The sequence below is a fragment of the Rhipicephalus microplus genome, unplaced genomic scaffold (assembly GCF_043290135.1).
Source record: "Rhipicephalus microplus isolate Deutch F79 unplaced genomic scaffold, USDA_Rmic scaffold_90, whole genome shotgun sequence".
NCBI classification, from domain to species: domain Eukaryota; kingdom Metazoa; phylum Arthropoda; class Arachnida; order Ixodida; family Ixodidae; genus Rhipicephalus; species Rhipicephalus microplus.
Genome location: NW_027464662.1, coordinates 593,714 through 607,868, shown reverse-complemented (window position 1 = coordinate 607,868; position 14,155 = coordinate 593,714). Strand labels below are relative to the sequence as shown.

The 14,155-nt window shown below is 47.6% G+C and overlaps 1 protein-coding gene across 1 annotated transcript in view; it reads left to right on the top strand.

Moving 5' to 3' along the window:
• The window catches only part of LOC119184197 (neprilysin-1-like), a 312,286-nt gene that overhangs the window by 100,747 nt on the left and 197,384 nt on the right, over positions 1-14,155 (top strand). The window contains exons 8-11 of the mRNA XM_075885224.1: positions 2,596-2,685; positions 12,824-12,954; positions 13,019-13,241; positions 14,006-14,116. Of these exons, the coding sequence (XP_075741339.1) occupies positions 2,596-2,685; positions 12,824-12,954; positions 13,019-13,241; positions 14,006-14,116 (555 nt within the window). The remainder of the gene's footprint in view (positions 1-2,595; positions 2,686-12,823; positions 12,955-13,018; positions 13,242-14,005; positions 14,117-14,155) is intronic.

Here is a 14,155-nt window from a genome sequence, read left to right as displayed (position 1 = left end):
GGTGGGGCAGACACAATAATAATAATAATATTAAACATAAAATCATGCCAAGGAAAGAATAGGGGATGTTATATATTGTGTATATGAGTTGGTAGAGAATTGGACGCGATATTCGAAGATTGCAGGTTCGGTCTCTGCCCACGGCAAGTCATCTTTTCATCCACTATTATTTCTTCATATTAACATTGCAATTACGTCATATAACATCCCCTATTCTTTCCTTGGCATGATTGTATGTCACATCTTTATAATATTGCGTCCTAAAGGAGTCAGACGTACTGTTTCAAGGCGAAGCCTTCATGGGCTCCTCACCAGGTTTGACAATTTTGTGCTGACGATCCCAGCTCATACGTGAGGCGTTCGCGATCACTTTTGCCAGCACTTGCAATGCTACGTGCCGTCAAATTTCAAGACGAATGCTGCTTGCCCTTCCTTTCACGGGTGCGCACCAAGAGAATTGAGGGCATGACGTACGTAGATGGTAGTGCTGTGACGTTCGTCCTCTACGCAGACGAATGTGCTTTGACGTGGCGAGCAGTAGTACGTGAAAGCGTGAAAATTATCTCACATGACATCTGCAGTTCGTGCAATTTTTTGCCTGAATAGATTAAATATTTTCGAGGTAAATAGCGAGACCCAAATAGAGATTGTGCGCGTATTTTTCGTCCCCCCCCCCCCCCCCCCCCCCGTGAATTGCAACGAGATGCGGGGCCTGCACTGCACATGCGTTTGCGCCTCCGCAGTACATCGAGCAGACGCCAGCCTTAGAAATGAAATACTGGTCCTGCGCATTCAAGCACTCAATATGTTCGTATATTCTACCGCATCGCTAGCCTGCGTGTCCAAACGAGCACACTCCGTAGCATTCGCCCCACAGAAACAGGCAGTAGATCACATAATAACGCTGGTCAACATAACAACACCGCTTGTGTCCTTGGGGGTTTCACCGTTGAGCTTCCTCGGGGAGGTCGTGCGCATGTGACCGTTTGCTTGGGTGTCAGGCAGCGTAGGGAAGAGATTTCGCTTGCCGGGTGACACGGGCTTCGAGCTCGCCTCCGCTCATCATGGTTTCGGGCCGCTTTAAAATACTGGTCGCCTCAGCTCGTAATGAATTGACTGATAAAAATTTTTGGTGAAGCATGGATCATCTTCGAGCACACAACTACTTTGAGCGTTCAAAAAGAATTTGTATGGGGCCTGGCGAGTACACTTTAAAGTACTACTACCTCATCAAACGTCAAATTACGTAGCGTTGGGTATGAGGGACAAAAAAAGTCTTCATCTCGTGATGACATCACCATGTGAGGTCACAATGATGTAACACATTGGCATTTTGTGATGTCACATGATGACGTCATCAAGTGGCTGCACTGTTTGGTCAAATGTCACGGAGGACCAGGTGAAATGCAGAACGGTCTCGATGATTGGCGGGGCAGCATGGATACATTGACGAGAAATGAGATATGCTTCCGAGTCGTCTTCAGGGGACGACTCTGTGAGTCTCTTTGAGGTTGGCGTAAAGTATTGGGCTTGCCTGCCGATCTACCAAAAACTTTGAAAATTCGGCAGATCCCATGTACCTTGGAATCGACGTTATGCGAATCGTGCGGGGGAAGGTGAAAGTGTCGGAATTTTTTTTAATGAGCGATCGACACATTGTGAAAGGGCGCTAAACATATGTACGAATGCTGTACGCACAGACAAGTGTTGAAGAGTTGCAGATGTTTATATAAGCAATTGTTTGCACTTGCGCAATGATACCAACTGAAACATGCGTATTAGCAACACCAGAAGCTGTTATGAGCAAAGATTCTGGCCCTGGACACTGCTACATAAATCAACTTCAGCGCATTGCACCTAACCACAATTGACGTTAACCCGACGTGACGGCTGTATCAAAAGAGTACACGTGTAAAGTTTATAAAATTAGGTAGGCAGCACTGTAACCACTATTGATGTTTCACGAAGATTAGCGTCTATTTCAAAAGTGGTTCCGAGACCTGGCGCAGCTTTGTGGTAAAATGTTTCATTGCCCCACAGAATTCTTGAATTCGTTAGATTCCTGCTGGGACCCTGAAATTTTTTATTTGTATTCTTAGGAGGGTCAGCGCTGCCAATGTGATTTTTTTAACACTGGCATTTATTCTATGCCTTCGTTAGGTGGACGCTACCGATGTCGTGTATTGCTTAACGATCACGCGTTAAAATTGTCCATTTGTGCTCTCGTCATTTCTGGGCAGATGCTACGTGTCAATCACCTGTGGCACGCACCCGCCCGTGGGTAGGTGCCACTGTCTGGTGGGAAGTGTTTGACAACGTACGCGACAGGAATAGGACATAGTTAATGTCTTAATTGATCCACGCGTCATATTTGTGAAACCATCTTACCCTCCCATGATAACTTTGGTTCACGTCAAGTTAAAGGGGTGACCACGAGAGCTCCCAAACGTATGCGGCTAGATAGATACACTCAAGGTCACCGAAGTTCGCTTAGAAATACATCGCACTTAAAAAAGCGGAAATCTTGATTCTACGGTAGCATTATTCCGCGTCAAGGTATAAATTATGAACAAAACAATCTCTCTGCTTTCCCAGCTTTCCAAGCAGCAGACTGTGCGGGAGCTGACGGAATTCAGCAGCGACAACATCGTTGCCCTGGACAAGCTGCGACAAGGACCCACATCGGTGAGGAGTCTTTCGTGTCTCGCGCAATTAAGAAAAGACAAAGATGAGTATCCTGGGCACGCTGTCATTTATAATCTATGTCTTGACCAATGTCCTGCCCAAGGATACACGAATTTGATTATTGGCGAACGACTGTGTTTTGTTCAAAGAGGAGATATTCTTTACAGGCTGTCAGAGTGATGGTGGTAAAAACTTCATTTGACCAAGGGATTCGGGCACGTATGGCCTAAGGTCCCTTCACGACACCCCCCCCCCCCCCCCCGCGCTATTCGGAAGTTTCGTCACCCATAGGGGGCGCAGTGGGTGATTCAATATGGCGCCCACAGAGAGTATCAGAGTGCATATTTCACAAGACGCCGAGTGCGCCTTTCACAAAGAGTTACGTCTTTCTCTCGGTTCCACAAACAGTTACGTCTTTCTGAAGCATGTGGGATGGCATAAGCTGCTCGTTTTCGCCGCGCTGTCTAGAACTGTGCAGCTCGAGCTCGACCTATATAGTGATGGCATACTGGGTACAGCCCAAGATGTAAACATAAGCGTTTCTGACGAGGCGAGATGTAATGGCGACCATAAACTGCGGCTTGACGCAAGCAAAAATCATATATCCTCGTTTTCTTACCTATGTCGCTCAAGAAGTAGTCGGTGCTGACATAAGTGCGCGCTGCACACTCTCATAAGCGATGTGACCGACTTGCCGATTCTCAACTTCACCATCCATTCTTTTTTTCTCGGCCCATCTTTCGGGAAGGAATTGAGGCTGACTATTGTCGATCCTCTGTTTGTACACTGCAGTATGCAGCACATGCGATTGCTTTTGAAGCCTTTTGAATTCAGGCGTTTCGAGGCCACGATGACGACTTGAACAACATAAAGCAAATGCGCCCAGGAGCGCCGCCGCCCCACCAACCGATACTCTTTGAAAAAATTCTGCCGATGGCCGCGGGGCAGCGTGACACTCTACGAAACTTGCGAATGCGTCCATGAGTTCATGCAGTTGCATGACGTGGGTGGTCCGGTCAGTGGCGGTCTTCTGCTTGCGGACCCCGCGGGGGAGAGTCCGCTGGGAATTCAAGGAGGGTGTGGGTAAGGGAAACGTGGGGGTGAGCGCATTGAGCACGGGATGGGCAGTATGCTCCTGGGTAGATGCGGAAAGGAAATAGGGGGAGGGAAGTGTGCGGGTCTGGAGGTGACACCATAATATCTGGTGAAAATTGTCCGTGGATTGGTGGCGTGGAGGGTATAGCTGGTGTTCCGCGAGGTATGCTTCAGTCATATCGCTGAAGGAATGCATGCACTCTCTGGAGGAGCCCCGCTCTAGTCAACCACCTCACGGTTGATGAGACCTCGGGTGAGGTCATTGGCGGCTTCGTTGCCGGGATTTCCATAGTGAGTGGGCACCCAGATCAGCTCCACGTGTTGGGCCGAATATTTGGGGGTGGGCGAGCTGAGTATGCCGAAAGCGGTCTCATGGACTCGGCCTTGTGCAAAATTTGGAATTGCGGTTTTTGAGTCACAATGGACGTACTGGGCATCAGTACAAGTGAGGGCAAGTGCGATCGCCGCTTCTTCCGAGGATTCCGGGTTGGATGCAGGAGTTAGGCGGAGAGTTGCGATGGGCTGCAGTGTGCTATCAACGACTGCAACTGCCGCGTCATCGTCCTTGCAAGCTGCAGCCACCCATAGGTCATCCTCCTCGGAACGTACTATTTGTGTAGAGCTTTTGCACGGGCCTTGCGGCAGGTCGAATGGTACGCAATGGGGGTGTTTCTAGGGAGAGGCTTTATGGTGAGCTGTGTGTGTATGAGTGAAGGGACTGGTAGGAGTGAAGGGTCGCCTGCTTGTATCTGAATGTTGAGGGTGTCAAGTACGTGGTGTTGAGTAAAAGTCGTAGCGGGACGAGTGTATTGGCTTGTCTGTGGGCCTCTATCAGTTCGTGTGTAGTGTTATGAAGCCCAAGTTGAAGGAGTTTAGTGGTTTGGGTGTTAGGACGGAGATGTAAAGCCACCTAGTAAGCCTTTCGAAGCTTGGCATCTAGGGTGGCTATTTATTCTTGTCGAAGTTCGAGATATATGGGACTGTATAAAGGAAGCGGCTCATATGAAGGCATGAATGAGTCGACACAAATCGTGTTCTTTCATGCCATAATGTTGGCCAGAAACTTGGTGGACGTGGTGCGAGAGCGCTTACGTCACTTGCTTCAGTTTCTGGATGGTGAAAGTGTCACGGCCGTTTTTTGGATGTATACAGCCCAAGATCCGGAGTGTGTCGACTTTCGGGGTAGCACGGCTGGTCAGAGTAATAGTAATAGGGGTATTGGGAAGAGTACATGGTGAAGGGCGTATGAGAAGAAGCTCAGATTTTTCCGGGGAGCAGGGGAGGCCAATGCTTTGTGCGTGTTGCTGTGTTGTTGGCAGCGGTTCGTAATGTTTCCTCTAAGTCTCCATCACTACCGTGGGTAGTCCACTGAGCGATGTCGTTGGCATAGAGGGTAAGGTGAAGGTGAGGGATAGTATCGAGAGCACGGGTTAAGAAAATGAGTGGGGCATTGAAGAGAAAACGGGAAAGGACAAAACTTTGCGGAGCGCCTACTCCGCCGAGGGTGTATGAAGGGGACGCATGGGGGCCCATATGAACCTCGGTCGTGCGTCCCAAGAGGAAGGATTGTATGTATGCGTACATGCGAGGGCCCACATTGAGGGGGGATAGAACTGCCATGATCGCTCGGTGTTCGACGGCTTTAGTATGAGCAGTGATTGTAGAATCAAGGATGTCGTGCGTCAGTTGAAGCATGGCATCTTGGGTAGAGAGACATGGGCCGAAGCTCACCATAGTGTGCGGGTATAGATTGTGGTCGTGCATGTGTTGAGTTAGTCTGTTTAGTGCAACTTGTTCGAGAAGATTCCTGAGACACGATGAGAGTGAAATAGACCGAAGGATTGATATGGTGAAGGGTTTGTTACGTTTAGGGACAAAGATAATCTTGGCATGGCGCCAGGATTGTGCCAGGGTGCCTTCCTTCCAGCATTTATTAAAGTATTCTGTAATCTGGCAATAGATTGATCATCCAGGTTACGGAGCATAGAGTTAGTAATCATGTCTTTTCCCGGTACGGAGTTTATGCGGATGTTTCGGAAGGCCAGAAAAACCTCTTGCTCCGAAAGTTCCTTGTCCAGATTCTCATTCGGGGCTCCTTTGTAGGGTGGGATAGGGGTGGAGGGGCCGGGTATTGTGTGTGTTGTGCGGAGTTGGTCCAGAAGACTGTCAGGGGAAAGCGTCGAGTTGTGAAATAGGCGTGTAGTGTGATGTTTTGACGTTGTGTGTGAGTATGTAGGATTTGTACGGTGCCGTAGGAGGTGCCATGCATGTTTGTGGAAAGTTTGCAAGCTATGCTGTTGCAGACCTGGCTCCAGTTGGAACGGCACAGCTCCTCAGCGTGCGCAGTTATTTGTGTCTGTAGCGTGGCCAGTCGGCGTTTTAGCGTTCTATTATGTTTCGGCCGTTTTCATCTCTCCTGAATGCTGTAGTGCGCCTCCCAGAGGTGGGCTAGGCGTGTGTCCAATGTAGGGGTGTTGTGTGGTGTGGTCATGTGTTGTGTGTGCGCGGTAACGTCATCCACAGAGATGTGACCCAAAGATCAATGTCTAGAATTGGGGTATTGGGGAGCTCCCGACGAGTGGACCGTATAGCGTCCTATTGAATAAGATTATGGGGGAGTAGTCGAGGCCTGTGAAGTGTGTAAGGTATTTGTTTGGCGATAATGTAGTCATCATCATCAGCCTGACTGCGTCCACTGAGGACAAAGGCCTCTCCCATGTTCCACCAGTTAACCCGGTCCTGTGCTTGCTTCTGCCAATTTATACCCGCAAACTTCTTAATCTCATCTGCCGACCTAACCTTCTGTCTCCCCCTAACCCGCTTGCCTTCTTTTGGAATCCAGTTAGTTACCCTTAACGACTAGCGGTTATCCTGTCTACGCGCTACATGCCCGGCCCATGTCTATTTTCTCTTCTTGATTTCAACTATGGTATCCTTGAGCCCCGTTTGTTCCCTAATCCACTCTGCTCTCTTCTTGTCTCTTAAGGTTACGCCTACCATTTTTCTTTCCATTGCTCACTGCGTCGTCCTCAATTTAAGCTGAACCCTCTTTGTAAGTCTCCAGGTTTCTGCTCCGTAGTTACATACCGGCAAGATACAGCTGTTATGTACCTTCCTCTTGAGGGATTGTGGCAACGTACTTATCATAATTTGAGAGTGCTTGCCAAGTGTGATCCAGCCCATTCTTATTCTTCTAGTTACTTCAATCTCGTGATTCGGCTCCGCGGTTATTACCTGCCCTAGGTAGACATAATCTTTTAGAACTTGAAGTGCACTATTACCTATCTCGAAGCGCTGCTCTCTTCCAAGGTTGTTGTACATTACTTGAGTTTTCTGCTGATTAATTTTAAGACCCACTTTTCTGCTCTTCTTGTCTTACTCCGCAATCATGAGTTGCAATCCGTCCCTTGAGTTACTCAGCAATGCGATGTCATCGGCGAAGCGCAGGTTACTAAGGTACTCTCCATTAACTCTTATCCCTAACCGTTCCCATTCTAGGCTTCTGAAAACCTGTAAGCACGCAGTAAACAGCATTGGGGAGATTGTGTCTCGCGGCCTTACCCTTCTTGATTAGTATTTTGTTGCTTTTTTATGAAGCACTATGGTAGCAGTAGATCCCCTGTAGATTTCTTCCAGGTTGTTTATATATACTTTATCGACGCCCCGATTCCACATAATGTAACGGTCGCTTCGAAGCGTGTGTTGCGTACGGGACCACGATATATTTTTGAGTGAGCGGCTCAGTATGAGGTCTCTCGGCTGCGGACCCGCAGGTCGCGGGATTGAATCCCGGCTGCGGCGGCTGCATTTTCGATGGAGGCAGAAATGTTGTAGGCCCGTGTGCTCAAATTTGGGTGCACGTTAAAGAACCCCAGGTGGTCGAAATTGGCGGAGCTATCCACTATGGCGTCTCTCATAATCATATAGTGGTTTTGGGACGTTAAACCCCACATATCAATCAATCAATTACTTGGAAAGGGTAATCCGTCGCTGTTAGAAAGACTGGTTCCCTGTGCGTTGTTGGAGTCGCTTACCCCGAAAGCCACGACAGTCGCTTGTTGGCGGGCGCTTACCCCGAAAGCCACGACAGTTCCACTGGAGTAGTGATAGAGAGTGAGAATTATCGCGACCCGTCATATTCAAGCGTGGGCGCAGCAAGGATTGACTGCTGTGGCTTTAGTAAAAGTGAGGTAGGGGTAGGGTATGTGTGTGTGTGATAGAGGTAGAAGACCCCTCATCTGATGAGCTGCTAGTGGTCCGGAGCCTCTGCAGGCGGGTCTGAAATTGTGCGAACTTACTTTCGAGAGTTTGGGTCAGGCGTGTGAATAGTGCATTCATCTGTTGCTCGAAATGATTATATACGCTGGGCTTGGGCTGAGAATTCGTCTTTGAGGCGTGCCTCCAGAGCTAGTAACTTGGCATCGAATTCAGCCTCCAAGTTTCTGATGTGGGCCTAATATTCATCGTGAGTACGAACAGTGCTTTATGAGGGGGCGAGGTATGTGTGGCTGAGCTATTTGATAAGTCCGCGGTGGGCTGGGTCTGGGTGGGTGGGTGTGGGGGCAAATGTGATAAGGAGGGAGAAGAGTTTTGGGTTATGATGGTCGTAAGACCCCTTACCTCCACATGCAAGGCCCGGAGCTCCTGGTCACCGGGGTCCAGGGAAGGCAGTGTGTTGGTCACTGGTATACTGGTCCTCTTGGGCGTCTTCAGCTTGCTGGCCCATGTAGGTCGGTTGTAGCTTTTAGAGTGTTCGTCTCGTAGGTTAGCAGGTTGCTCAGTGCGTTGGGCGCTTGAATCTGGTATTGTGTGGTCTACTCGTTGCTGGGATCGTGCTTCACGCTCTAATGTGTGCCTGCTGACTTTAGGTGGGTGCTGGTGCTTGCATTCTCGGCTTCCCGACAGATGCAGCTTCGCAGATGATACAGACTGGAGTACATTTAGGGTTTGCTTCCTTCTGATGCAAATGGCCACATCTAGGGCTTTTCTTTAATTGTAACTTTCACATCCATGTAACAAAAAACTTCGCAAACACTTTTTGGTCCCATAGCCTAACTGGCTAGTAGAGGAACCAATTGTGTGACATACCTACATACTTGCGCAAGCGGTTACACAGCGACAAAGGACATCAAACTGGATACAATGTTTAAAAATAGAAAACAAACAAACACATGATTAAATTATACAAAGAAACATAGCGCAGAACATAGCTACTTATAGCACAGAATAATAATAGCACTAGAACAACAATAATCATAATATTATTAATAATACTAAATGACTATACAGTCGTATTACTCAGAAAGTTCGCATCAAGTGCATGCTTCATGGCCAAGGAAAAATTTCTAGCCTCTTTCACATCAGTCGGTATCGCATTCCATATGAGAGCGCCGTGAAATTCTATGAGCCTTTGACCGTAAGCATTTCTGGCTACCGGTAAATTAAAGCATGTGATTCGCTGCAGCTCTTGTACAGCGCGCGGGTAACGTAAAGGTGCTTAATAGGAATGGGTCATCACGTTTTATTATTCCATGCACTATATAAGCTACACTAGACACGTGAACAGAGTCCAGTGGAAGTACACGCATCATTTGAAATAGTTGTTTTGCAGTATCCGCCCTGTTTGAGTATGTTATAATCCGGACTGTCCTCTTTTGCAGGCAGCTAATACATTTCAAACGAGTTTTATATGTACTGCTCCATGATGGTATACAGTAACTCAAGTAACTGTGCACGAATGCAAAATATAGGATGCGTAAAATCTATGCGCCAAAACATTCACGGGCTTTTAGTAGCGTGTGACACCCATATGCTAGCTTGGAGCATGTCTTTTCTATATGCGATTTCCAGTTCATGTCCAAGTCAAACATGTCCCCTAAATACTTAAACCTACACTCCAAGGCAAAAGGGTGTTTAAAGGGTGCGTGGTTTCTCCTTTTGGGGACTAATAGGGCTGCCGCAACCATTAATCGTTTTATGAACTAACGGCACTGGGTCTAACAGTTAGTACCCGCAGACCAGCTCAAGGGACTAACAATAATCCTCATACGGTTACACTTTAGCAGGTAACCATTAGTCCCACTAATCACCTCAAATGACTCACATTTACACTTCACCGGGAAGCCGTTACTCCTCACAGTTGCACCTTACCGGATGAACGGTTGGTCTACCCAAATACTCCCATCGGATCAACTTCTTATCCCAGTTCAAATCTTGTTTTTCCATTTATTCTCCGCCAGGCCTAATACTTTTTTCGCCTGTTTTTCTGCGCACTGAGAAACAAATGGCGCGGAAAAGAACACGCGAAAAATTATTTTGCTACCTGTGTGTCACTGCTTTCGCAGTCACTGCAACAACGACAGACAAAAGTGAGACATTCAAATCTTTTACTTTTCTCTATACACATGAAGACTCTCCATTCTTTCAGAGAATTCGTGGTGAAACGTACAATTATGGCCTCGTTGTCACATCTTGTACAGTCTTTGGGAAGCTGCTCGGAAGGAAGCGATAGATGACAGGCATTTCAGATGCTAGCACACAGCCTTCTGCATGTTGTGTGTCCACAGCTGTATAATAAAATAGTACAAAGTAGTTAGTCACACGGGACAGAAGATGAGGACACACGCATATGACAACTACGTGCAAGTTGATATAAAAATATACGTGTAAAATATGACACGCAAATAACTTTCCCTTCACATCTCTTAGAATCCTTCTGAAGCTGGTCCGATGAAAGCGATAGACGACAGGCATTGCAGATGCCAGCGCACACAGCCACAGCCTTCTGCACTGTGTGTGCCCACGAGTGCACAATAAGATTCTAAAAATAGTTAATCATACGTGATAAGATGAATATGCATGGGTATGACAAATACGTGCAAGGTGAGATAAAAACACCCGTGTATAATAGGACATGTAAACATTTTAACGTGAGGTCACACATCGTCAAAGATGCATTTCGATCCCCGTAGCGCAACAGCTGAAGTGCGGTAGCCGCAGTCAAAACTCCGAGGCGCCGCGAACCACTGTGCGTACTTACAAGGTACATTTAATAAAAAACCACCTTGCCGCCAGTGAGGCAGCGAGTTCTGCGAGCACCGGCGTTCAGCAAGCGAACGCGAGGCGAAGCACGGCGTTGCACGCGAAGCGGACCATCTGCCGCCAGCGAACCTCGAAGGGGAGAGCGACGGCACGGTGGTTTCCCAATTTCCCGCCTTGATCTTCAATGAGATTCGCAGTAGTTCAAAATCAATAAAAATACTTTGTTCTCTTCTCGCAGTGCGCGCACTGATGGGAATAGGGCATCCCGCATAGGTCCTGAGTACCTGCAACCCGAAGGTGGATATCTGCTGACATTCAAAGATATTACAACCTATTAGAGGGATCAGTATCGTCGATACCCACCTCCTGCAAAGGGGCTGGGGAAGGCTAATGAACGCATCTTGCTGAGACTTTTCCCCAATACTTAACTGTGTCCGGCAATCATGCAACATTTTGATTCCTCCTGCACTGGCAAGTGCCAATACTGTTGGCAGGTGGCTGACACCTACCACATCGTTTGGGCTTGCCAGCTCAACTCAGCTCTTCCCCCCAACCCTAACCCAACCAGAGAGGAGTGGGAGGCAACCCTGCTGGGTTGCTCGGATCTTCAAGCCCAAAGGGTCCTCGTCCAGAGGGCAAGGTTCGCAAGTGTCACCAATGGGGTCCCTAAATAAAGACTCCGCCCACTATGAAGCTTCTAAAGGGCTGCACCTCTCCTTCTTTTTTAAACAAATGTTTTCACTCACTCACTATAAAGCGCTCGCGTTTTGCTAACGTAGTGTTGCTGAGCCCAGCGTGCGCGCGTATCAACGCTATATTGGATTTTATTGGGCGCTTCATGATGTGCTCGCTGCCGTTGTGCTAGCTCCACATATACCAAGTTTGGTGTTACGTGACGTCCATGGATGACGAAATATATGACTGGTGCAAACATGGTAATCCAGACACGCAGGTAATGTAAAACATGACAACATACCACGCTCATAGCGTGCTCACGGCCGTTGCGTTAGCTCCACTCTTAGTTAAGTTGGTATCACGTGACGTGAATATATGACGAAGGCAGACGACACATCCAAACATGATAATCATGGCACGGAAGTAATATTCGGCATTATTTACCTCCACCTCGTAACGTTGTGCTGATTTTAAAGTAACATAAACCTTTCTTATTGGCGCTTCGCATATCATCGATTCCCACTGTACGTGGAATCTGCATAATTTTTTTACACCGTGTTTTGACCAAGAGCACTGTAGGAGGACAGGTTTCGATATAAAAGACAAGTTTGTAATGCTTTTGGAGTATATGGCTGTGGCGCAATATGGCAGATTTCCCTTATGACATGGTTATGTTGATATGCATGTGCAGTATATGGAATACGAGAATGTCGTACAAATTGCTCATCTAAATCCTCGTTCTGCTAGAGTGTATATTATTGAACATGCAGTCTATATAAGAGAAATGTATCGCGTTCAAGGCGAACTACCTACATGGATGTCTGTGTTAGCTAGGTGAGTTGGTTTCATCGAAGAGACAGGTACACCTTTCTAAATGGCACATTTATTATGGCGTGTTTTTTCCATGTATTTTGTGTGTTGAATATGCATGCTTGTGATATGAAATTGTAAACCATAGGTAATGAGGAAAAAAGTGGCCGTGGTGGAGTAGGCAGCGTACCCAGCATCTGTTGCCGCGCACCCAAACGTCATGTGTTTCAACTCCCTTCGAAACTTAGTTTTTTTTTTTCGCATCATCATTGTGCATATTTTTTCGACAGCATTTCCATGGCATATAAATAAGTCACTGAAGTTTTGGCGGACGCCGATATAAAACATTTTCTTGTTAAAAAAAACGTACGAGACTCTCCGCAATGCTCCATAGATGGCATGGCACATGAACATAACGCACAAAACACCGAACTTCGCTTCAAACGTTCGGTGTGAGAATGTAACATACTCGCTGAATTAATTATCGGATTGATGAATGACTCGCCTTGCACAACAGCAACTCCTGGCGGGCATCGTGCGCCAAGTGTACGAGCGCGGCGGAGTGGCTGCGCGGTGCGACGAGGAGCTGCTGGTGTGGAACGTCAGCATCTTTCAGACGCTCGATAAGTTCCTCGCCTCCGAAAACCGGTGGGTCTACGACGCCCTTGCAAGCAGGGTGTGCTACTGCGCTCAACTTCTTCTCACTCTGCAGGCGCATGCTTCTTAATTACCTTGGCTGGCGAGTGGTGGCGCTGCTAGGTCCGGCCACCACTGTGGAGATGATGAATGCCCGCCACGCATTCTACATGGCCAAGTCTGGTGCCGAGGATCAGCCGCAGCTCCATAGCTTCTGCTTCGAGCAGGCCACCCGGATGCTGCCCGTGGCCGTCGGTCGCATGGCATTGCGCGCCCTGGGTGGCGCCGATTCCGCGCAGGTTTGCTTTTTCTAACCACCTTCTTCGAGGCTTCCTTATGGACGAAGAGTTTAGCAGAACATCGAAAGCGCTTGGCGGGGATTCGCTATACAAGGTGACATAAAAAGAAAACAGTTGAAATTCAACACATTTTTTTTTCTCCGCGCAGTGAAAGATTGCGCGTGTTTTCATGCACGCTCTGAAGAAGAGTGAAGCTTCTTTCCGTTAATTTAAAGTAGTAGCTTGCATTCGTAAACCTGTGTTGCATTGCTTTTTCTTAGAGTGCATTACTTCGTTTCGTCACTAACTATTTGGTGGACATCTCCTTTTAGTCACTGTAATAGTTTTCAAACAGACGGAATACATTTCATTTAAGGCCTACTTCTACGATTATTGAGGGATAGTACGTGTAGTATCGAACCGCGACATCCAACTGCCAAGTCAGTGCCTGGGTCTGCGCTAAACGGGCTAATCCTTGAACGGCGGGGTATTCTCGCCTGATATGGCTTCGGTAGCAAGTTTTTAAAGTACATAAAGACTGATCAAACCATGCCATTGACATGGCGCGTTCTGCAAAACAAGCAGGCAAACGGTAAGGCAAGTCTTTCCGGTCTAAAATTATTGGTACGTACAAGTGATTGCTTAACGCAAGTTGTGTCGAGCCTTCCACCGAAGGATACTGTTAAAGAAATGTTTTAAGTCTATGCATGCATTATTTACTCGTGGAGGATCATTGGAGCTGCACTAAAAATGTGTTCGTCCGTGCTCGTGTGGCGTTTCGCTAGCGGCTCGTATCGCGGATGGTGGAAGAGATCAGGGCCTCGTTGCTGCTCCTGCTCCAAGGAAGCGACGTCAGCTGGCTCAGCGAGCAGTCCAAGGAGGTCGCCATTACAAAGGTACACACTCCATGCATGCCTTCACCCTCTAATCTCTTT